The 9,911-nt window shown below is 49.0% G+C and overlaps 1 protein-coding gene across 1 annotated transcript; it reads right to left on the bottom strand.

The window, feature by feature from the left end:
- Positions 1-1,962: 1,962 nt before the first annotated feature.
- LOC121672260 (grpE protein homolog 2, mitochondrial-like) lies at positions 1,963-9,373 on the bottom strand (the record flags this gene model as incomplete). The annotated part of the gene is made up of 3 exons (XM_042044862.1): positions 1,963-5,806; positions 7,756-7,837; positions 8,999-9,373. Coding segments are annotated over 3 exons (813 nt in total), but the record flags the coding sequence as incomplete, so codon positions are not given.
- Between the last annotated feature and the right edge of the window lie 538 nt (positions 9,374-9,911).

Raw genomic sequence — 9,911 nt, 5'->3', positions numbered from 1 at the left:
ATGGGGGCGGGGGAGGCGGCGCCGGGCCCGGGCAGCGCGGCCCCGCAGGGTCGGGGTGCCGGAGCCCCCGGCGGGGAGCGGCGCTGAGGGGACGCGGGGGACTCTGGCATCCTGCGAACAGCCGCGGCGAGCATCTCCCTGCCCTCCGCTCCTCACACGCGGCCCACAGCCAGGCCCCGAGCCGGGAACTGCCCCGGCAGCACCGCGCTCCCGCTGGTGCTGCCAGGGCACGCTTTCCATGTGCTCCGTGCGCACACGGGTGATGCTCACAGAGCTCGGTCCCCGGCTGAGCGGAGCAGGCTGGGTCCTGCCTGCCTCATGCAGCAGCACGGGCTTTTCAAGCTTTCCCTCGGACTTTCTGCCCTGGGCAAAACGAAGTGCCTGACAGCGAGCAGTTTGTGCCAAGGGCATCCCACGGGAGCCCGATGCTACTCGGATTACAAAGGAGAGCAAAGGCTGAGCAAAAACTCTCGAACAGGTTGGACATGTAATTACAGACCCAGAGCCTGCTCCAGCCCAGGGCTGGCTCCTTACCAAGGGGCAGAATTTTGTTTGAGAACGCATCCACTTGAACTTTATCTCCGGGAAACACAACACGAGCACAGGCCCCTTCCTTTCTCCAGCCAGGAGCCACTTCAGCCTTCCTGCATGGGGAGCACGTACAACCCTGAACCTCAAGTGGGAATATTTGGGGTGGGCACAGACAAAAATTACCTTTGCTCAGCTCGCCCTCACAATGGGCAGATCCCACTGGGATGGGGAGATGACGATCCCAAGCAGCTTAAAACACAGCACACAAATATCTTCGCAGCACGTCTCGGGTTTTAACAAGCTCTTACTTAACCAGCCTCATTTCCCCAAGGGCTGTGGGCGACAAGGAATCTGCTGTGCACACAGCAGGGCTCCCAGGCAGGTCAGCACTGCTCCCAGTCCCCTCCCTGCTTGCAGGAGTTCTTCTGGAATATCCTGCCATAAGCAAAATGCTCTGCCCCAAGCCCCAAGGCTTTTCTGCAGATGGTGGTTTGAGAACTCCCAACTCTCATTGTTGCTGCAGAGGAAAACCAGCAGCCCCAGAAATTGCCTAATGCAATTAGGCAGGATTTCCTGGCGTGGTTACACCAAGAAATGCCCGTGCATTTTAGCAGGATGAGGAAAAGCCCCCACAATGGGACATCACCCCGGCACCACAGCTGGCTTTGCTGGCAGATCTTTAGCACGGAAATATGGATCTCACCCCATAAAGGCTATCTGTAAATGGTCTTTTGAAAAAGCTTTTTATTGCAGGGAGAAGCGCCCAGGGGCATCCAGAGCTCTGGGAGAACAAGGCCCACCCACAAGGCACCAACTGGCACGGCGAGAGCAGGAATGGAGGCCCAGCTATTTTTGCAGAGAATGAAATCTGTTACAAACACACCCTTACAGAGAAAGCCTCGTCTTTTCTCTGACAAATCCCTGAAATCACAGCCTGCCTGTGGGTACCACGGGTGTGAATGCAGCCCGTAAATGAAGCCACCGTTAACTGCACTGCTGCACAATTCGCTGGCTGCAGCACAGCACACGCAGGGGCAAACGGGCAGCAAAGCCAAGCAAAAATAAACTCAGATATCCAGATTTCAGCTGATGGCAGAGCTCTGCTGAAGCAACACCACCAGAGGCTGGCAGAAAACATTTCTCTATGCAGTCATCCAGGAACAGACACAGCAGAAGGTGTGGAAATACCATGGACTGACACACCTGGGTGGGTTGTCAGGGCAGGAATCCTCGGCAGCAACTCTGTGTGTGTGCATTTCTGGGAGTCCTCCTAAAGCACCATCAATAAAATGTTCAGCCAAGTGCTGCTCTGGTCCTTTTCACAGACAGTGGGATCAGGAATAGCAAGAAACCTTCCAGTGTGCAGTCCCAGCTGGCTGGAGTCGGAATGAGCAGCAGTTTGGGGCAGGGAAAAAAGGCAAGAGAAGTCACTGCAATTCTTCTGTTTTATTAGCAAATGGGCAGTATCTGGACATCTAAAGGAAATCAGCCCTTTTCAACATCCACTCAAATGTCGTTGTCAATTCCGTGCGCTGCTCCCACACATCTCTGTCTTTTGTACAGCCAGAACCTTTGGGTAAACAAAGAGCACAGAAACACACAAAAAATACAATATATATGCATCTTCCCCCCACCTAAATGGCCTTCGATTTTTGGAGATTAGCAACACTTTGTTCGTTTGACTTTGCAAGAAATATCAAAACATCTCGAGTTTTAAAATAAAAAAATACTACACTATTCACAATATAAAACTTAAATACTTTTTTTTTTTTAATTAAGGGACTGCTAAGAGCTGTTGAGTGATCACAGCTCTTCCAACAGAAACTCTGCTGCTGAAGCACTGAGAAGTTAAGGTTCACAAAGCAACATTCATCTCATTCTGCACTGCTCCTGGTCAGAGTTCAGATCTTGCCATGCTCATGACAGTGCCACTGGAGACTTGTCCAGGTGTGGAAATAACTAAAAGGTACATGAGGTCCTCTCCTCTGCTATTCCTGCCCTGCTAATGTATTCCTGTGTTTTATTAAACAGTCATTGGATAAAGTGACCATGGGTCAGTCCCTCCCTGCAAGAGTTACACAAACAGGGCAGAAAAGGTAGTGAGAACCAAGGAGAAATTCAACCCACCCTTCCACAATCTCATCCAGGACAAAAGACATCATTAAATGTGCTTGAAAGGCAAGAGAATCAAATTTTGCCTGGGGAATCTGGATTCTGTGATGGAATCCAGGTTTGGTTATTTCATTTTCACTTCACCTTTCAAAGGAAGCAGAAACTGGGACAAACAACAGCTACAGGATTTATCTCTTTGGTAACATCTGTGAAAGAGTCTCTCAGCACTGGGTCCATTTCACATGAATGATAAAACCTGATAGGATCCTGCAGAAGTTTCGTAGGTTTGACTGGGAAAAGAACTTGCCCCAAATTAAACAGGGCCTCTGTGAGGGTGGGAAAGACTGCACAGGAACTGGATCCCTCAGATCCTTGCTGCAGCCACACTGCAGTGCCTCAGTGAACGCAGCCTCCAGACAGACAAGCTGAATAAACCATCTCTCAGTACAGACAGAAGGTCGGGAGTGCATTTTAGGGTATTTCCGTAAGGCAGAAGTGGGTGACTGCTGGCTGAGGACACAGGCAGAGTTGGCAAACCCAAGCTGGACTGAGTGGCTGTAACATTTTTTTTCCCAGTCCAGTGGCTCCATGGGTGAGTTTAAAGAGGGTTTGGATCCCATCGCTCCTGGTCACACCCAGCTGCAGCCTCTCTGTGACACAGAACTGTCTGTTGTGTAAAATCCTGCGCTTCTGTTCGGTTCCTTACAATTAAAGTTTCACTTTCAGAGTTGGTTTCCAGCTCTCCCCTCACACTGCAAGACTCAGCTGATACAGCAGGGGCTGAAGAGGCAGCAGAGACCCCACTGTTCCTTCCAGCTGAGGACATGGGTTCCTCACTTTTGAGGAAGAACAGCAAGATTTGTAGCGCCGCATTTCATATTTTACCCATTCTTCTCTGGAGGAACAGCGTACCCTGGTGACCTGCTCAGCAGAACAATAGGAAGTCCTGTTTATCTCTGAAACTTCCAAAACCATGATAATAATACAAGAGCACGGAACAAGAGGTCTGTCCATGAGCTAAAGCTGCCAGAAGTGCTGTTTCAGGGCTGAAATCTCCAGTACCCCCCTCAGAACCAGAAACCCACACTCCAGAAAGGATCCACTACAGACTCACACCACAGCTGCCACTAAAAAAGGTTGCATGGGGCAGGTGAGAAAGGTGCAGATTCCCTAAATTTCTGGGATGACAACCCACTGACTGCACACAGTCTCCCCAGGTGAAAGACTGTCAGTATTAAAGGCTGTGGTAATCTTGAAGTCCACCACAAAAGGGTTTTTCAGCTGAAGCCTGCAAAGGAATGGGAGAAGAATAAATTTTCTACCAAACCATCGATGGCATCCACTCCAAGTAAAGCGTTTTTGGAAGTGCATTTGTCAGGTTATGGATCCAATTCCAGAAAGTAAAAAAGGAAGGGATGAACAAATCAGTTAGAAACAACCTGAAAAACAACCATTCCTGGTTTTGTGGCTTGTCTGTTCTTCTGACATTTGACTGCTTGCTGCTCTGCAAAGGGTTAAATTCTGATCTTCCTCAGTGACTGCATCCTTTCAGCTGAGACAAATGAACTCCCAGGCAATTAAGCCAGTGGGAAATACATATGTGCTGTGACAACAACATGCCTCCAAGCAGGAGGACAGCTCGAGGTCAGCTTTCACTTCCTCAGCCTTCTGCTTCTCTTGCTTTCTTCTCACTGCTGCTAAAATTGGTTCAAGGGCACTTGAGACTTTGGAGCAGAGAAGATTTTTCTCCTTGCATCAAAACCCAAAAGGTTTCATATTTGCTAGGACCATTGAAAGTAGGATCAGAATGTGGACTGGAAGTTGGTGTAATCTGAGGATCTCTACAGGAGAGCTGAGAAAATAGAACAGTCCAGATTTCCTGCTTAAGGGCACAGCTCCATTTTGCCAGCAGCTGCAACAAAGAGCACAGAGTTTATCATGCTTGAAAGCTGCACAAATACCCACCAGGGAAGAGAAATTACTCTCCTCTAAAAGATACATTTGGGTTGGAGATTAAGACATGTGAGGACAGTTTTCTGGCTCCACCACAAATCACCGTTCCCTGTTTTACCTTTGGGAACAAAGAGTCAAGCTGGAATTTTACCTGGAGAAGGAATATTAGTCTGACCTAACAACTGAATTCTTTTTAAACCCTCATCTCTATTCAACTCTAGTACGACAGAGATTCCATGAATTCCAGATTGCTGTCCCGAAGCAACATAAGAAAAAGCTGCCCCTAAATGTCATTTCAAGTGATCATCTTCACCCCATCCGAGGGGTTTGGGGACAAGGGAAGACATCAAATCCAGGTGACAATAATACTCATCCCTCTGGACTTTTTCCAGTGCTTTGCACGGGAAAAGCCTCACCACATCCCTGTGAGGTAGGTCAGTATTATTACAGTCCCTTAATACAGCTGTGGAAAGTGAGGCAGAGAAGCTCCTCTCCTGAAGGCCACTGCAGGAGTCTCCCTCAGAGATGGAACAGGGAGACAAGAAGAGAATTTCCCTTTCTCTCCCTATCTCCCCTCTTCCCCATACATACCTTCATGGAGAAATAAGCAGAGAAAGGGGCTACAGTGCCACAAATTTCTGACAAACAGCAGGACTCCTACAACTACTCCACGGACTCCAGACAGGATTATTAAACACACAAGTACCTCAGAACGAACGGCGACACCGCCGCGCGCACGACCCCGAAGCCATCACACGATACAAACCCAGCTCAATAAATAAGTAAATACATGCAGCTGCAGCTGGGACTGTCCCCAGCTCAGGAAGGTCCCAGGTGGAGCAGGTGAAGCCACGTCACTCCTGCGCCTCCACGGCGACACCGACCAGCGCGTGCCTGATGGTGCGGCCGTGCAGTTTGTAGCCGTCCTGAGTGACCAGCGCCACCGTGCCCGGCTGCATGCCCTCGGCTGGCACGTGGCAGATGATCTCGTGGTCGTAGGGGTCGTACCTGCCACCCACAGGGTTCATCTTCTGCAGGCCATGCTTGGCAAAGACGCTCTGCAGCTTGGCCTCGATGAGAGAGAGGCCCTCGTAGATCTTCTTCAGGGTCGGGTTGGGATCGCTGGGCTCTGCCTGGCCCGCGGCGCTCTCGGCTGTCTTCTCCAGGATGTCTGCTACCTCCACCAGGTCCCTGCAGAAACTCTGGATCCCTGAAGGAAGGAAGTGAAGGACAGTTTACAGAACATCCAGAGCTCCAGTAGCGAGGACAGACACAAAGTCACAGCGGTTTGAAGGCACCTTTAAAGCTGCTCATTGATTTGAACTTAATTTAGCGAGACCAGGTGGTGTCTCCTGGTTCCTGGAACCAAAGCTTCAGCACTAGGAGTCATATAAAGACTCCCCAAACGAAGGAATATGCAGGAAATGCACATCTTTACCACGAACATTTATATTTTTGGTCTTCCTGACAGAGCAGAGCATTAATGTGTCGCTCCAAACAGATTTTTGCAACTTGGATTTGTCATTCAGGACTCTGCTCCACACCCCCTGCTCCAGTCCCACTGACATAATTTTGTCGTAGGAATGCCATTCCACAGGGAACAAACACAATGGGGGGAAGCAAAAACAATGCATGGCTATTCAAAAGTACAAAATCCCCAATTTATTCATAGCTTAAAAGCACTGTGGAGGGACTGGACCAAAATGGGGCTTGGGTTGGTCATGAACAGCCAGGCAGTTTTTGTCATTAGAAAAACGGGGTTAGATTGGCTGCATTTCCACAAGTGGTTTCTTGCACAGTGCAGAAATTCCAGGAAGAGCAGCGTCCCTCAGTTACACAAATATCATAACTCCCTGACTGGAATGACACATCAGGGAAACAGAGAAAATGAGGCAATAGTCAGGTGCTGTCTCCAGCTTTACATGTGAACAGGCACAGAACAAAGGAAGAGGAAGGAGATGCAACAAAGGAACAGACAGAAACCCAGCAATTACCACTCATTTCACGGAATCAGAGTCATTTAGGCTGCTCAAGACCTTTAAGATCATCAAGGCAGCACTGCCAAGGCCACCACTAAACCGTGTCACCGAGTCTTTTAACCATCTCCAGGGATGGTGACCCCACCTCTTCCCTGGGCAGCCTGTGCCAGTGCTTGGCAACACTCTCAGTGAAGCCATTTCTCCTAAAAGCCAATCTAAACCTCCCCTGGCACAACTTGAGGCTGTTTCCTCTTGTCTTACCCCTCATTAATCGGGAAAAGAGACCAACCCCACCTTGCTACAGCCTCCTTTCAGATCTTCCTCTTATCTACAGATCTCACTCTGTAAGCAATTTCTAATAAAGAGCTTATTTTTTCTTCATGTGTGAGGCATGCTACCTATAAAATCCAAAGAGCTCAAAAAACCCCTCTCAAAATCAATCATCCCATTGTTGATGATGCCCAAACTCAGCAGCCATTTTATAGCACCACAGGTGGAAGGTAAGCAAATACAGCAGCTCTAATTTCAAGGCTGCTAGAATTAACTGACAACAAACCTCTTGAGATTCATGCAGTATGGAGAAAAACAGTTTTTCATTCTCAGAGATGGTTCTGGCACAGTGCAGTGCCTGAACAGCAGTTTCTTCCCCCTTCACCTGCTTCTGCTGCCAAAGCTACAAATCCAGCTCGTTTCACTGGTGCTAAAATATTTCTTTTAGAAGTTTTAAACATCTAATCTAGAGATTGACAACTACTGCCCCAGGCAGCATCTACCTCCAATGAACTGGAGCAGAAGAGGCTGTTAATATAGTAAAGGAGATCACAAGCTGATGACACAGCTGAGTATAAAATACACCCTGCCAGAGCCAACCCTCAGCACACAGCAGAACCTGGATTTTCAACCAAGTCAGCAGAACTAAACTCAGCTGCACTGGGACTATTTAAAAAAGAAAAAAATAGTCACAATTCTGGGATTCTGTGGGTAAACCTGATAGGACAGGACACAGCTGGATATGGAGAAAAAATAGTGATTAAGCCCAGATATCAAGAGTCCAGGCCAAACATCCCACCAAGCTTTACAATGAATGAGGGAGGGCAGCTCAGGGGGACAGAAAAGCTGCTGATCAGCATTTCTGCTCAGACAGGCAGGCCAGTGCAGCAAACACAGCTCTTCTGCTCACCAAAGAGTTTGGCATCTTCCACAAACTTCTGTGTTCTCCTCCGGACATTCTCGGAATCTGCCAAAGCTTTCCGGTATCGCTCCTGCAACCACAGAGAAGACACTTCAAACCAGGAGGCAAAACCCCTTTCCTGGCACTGGAAACCCCTCAGAAACACTTTAAAAAGAGAAGGTTGTGCTGGGCTTCTGCATTTTCATACAAATGAAAAGTCCTTCTCCTACTGGATTAACCAAAAACTGCAACTCCCTCAGAAGGGCAGAAGTCAAGGCCAGAAATATTCTGGGCACTGAATGACTGAATTCAGCTAAACACTGACTGCCAGGCTGCTGCTGAGAGCCTCCCTTCTCCAGCAGGCAGTTCTGTGAGCAGCTGATTTCTCACTCAGTGCAGGATTCTCAGGGTGATTATCCCCAGAACAGTGGGATTTAATCCCCTCCTCAGTCATGGGAGCTCTTCAATATAGAACCTCATTGCCACCACACACTGGCACTTAAAAGGACTTCCCTTCTTGGATAATCTGGATCCAGTGTGACATAAAGATATTAAGGACTGTCCAAAGGAGGGGCATGAGAATGGAGGGGCCATGGAGGAGCAGCTGAGGGCACTGGGATTGTTTGGTTGGAGGAGACTGAGGGGAGACTCCTTGGGGTCTGCAGCTCCTCCCGAGGGCAGCTCCAATCTCTGCTCTCTGGGACAGGGACAGCGCCCAGGGAATGGCTGGAGCTGGGTCAGGGAGGTTTAGGTTGGATATCAGGAATTGTTCTTCCCCCAGAGGGTGCCGGGCACTGCCCAGGCTCCCCAGGGAATGGGCACGGCCCCGAGGCTGCCGGAGCTCCAGGAGCGTTTGGACAGCGCTGCCAGGGATGCCCAGGGTGGGAGTGTTGGGGGGTCTGGGCAGGACCAGGAGCTGCACTGGATGATCCCTGTGGGAACTCAGGATATTCCATGATTTCATGCCAATATGTGATGCTAATCAGCACGAAGCTACTGCCACAAGGCTGTGAAAGAAGTGACCAGCTCCAACACCCAGCTTTTCCTGCCAGGATCATACCATCAGTGCCCTGCTGACAGATGGTGTTTTTGGGGAAGGCAGGGTGGAATTTCACCCTCTCACCCTCAGGGCACAGCTGCTCTGGAGCTATGTGTGTGTCACAGCATTTAGGGAAAAATCCAGGGCCGAAAGACAGACCAAGGCAAGGGGACTGAAGCAAAGGCACCCTCCTGATGCCACCAGCACACTCACAGTTAAATCTCGGACTTGCTCCTCCAATTTTATGGCTTTGTGCTCCAAGGCACAGTCAGAGAGGGAGTGCTTGGGCTCGTCACTGGGATCCTCTGGGCCACACTCGTCTCCTGTACTTCTCTGCTGAGCTGCAGTGCTGAAAGCACAGGGGGACCCTCTGAAATACAAACTAAAATAAAGAAAGAAACAAAATAATAAAGAAACAAAGTTGAGTAACTTCAGGGTCAACAAGAATTCAAGATTAGTGTCGTTATTAAAAGCAGGCTCTCTTAAAAAAAGTACACAGGATTCTAAACACAATTTTAGCTCTTTCCAGAAAATACAGACAATCAGCACAGAAACACAAAGAGGTGTTTTAAAACTCTTTATTTTAGACTAACGTGGCACACAGGGGCTTTACACCACTTCTTTGGCATACCTTGAGAAGAGTCAGATTTTCACAGAAACACAGAATAACTGAGGTTGGGAAACACCTTCAAGACCATCAAATCCAGCCTGTGACCAATCCCCACCTTGTCCCCCAGCCCAGAGCCCTGAGTGCCAGATCCAGTCGTTCCTTGGACACTTCCACCACCTCCCTGGTCTTTTCCAACCTAAACAATTCAGTGATTCCCTGATTGTTTCACTCTCCTACTACACCTCCCTCTCACACCTTACACCAGGAAGAATCTGCAGAACAAAACACAATTTACTTCCAAACCGGCTCCATACAGGAAATATTGCAGTACACACCTAATAAGGAAAGGTGTATTCTCCTTTTTTGGGAACACCTGGGCTCTTCCTCTGAGCAAAGCTTTCACCACCCCCTTCCTGCAATGTTTTCTATCCCCCCTCTGCAATGTTTTCCATATACTAAGTGCACATCTACCCAGTGAGAGGCAGCACAGCCCAGAAATCCCTGTGCTGGCACCAA

Source organism: Corvus kubaryi, unplaced genomic scaffold (assembly GCF_017639235.1).
Source record: "Corvus kubaryi isolate FWS band 111438036 unplaced genomic scaffold, C.kubaryi_AGA036_p1.0 45962, whole genome shotgun sequence".
Taxonomy (NCBI): Eukaryota; Metazoa; Chordata; class Aves; order Passeriformes; family Corvidae; genus Corvus; species Corvus kubaryi.
This window is presented reverse-complemented; position numbering and strand designations above follow the sequence as displayed.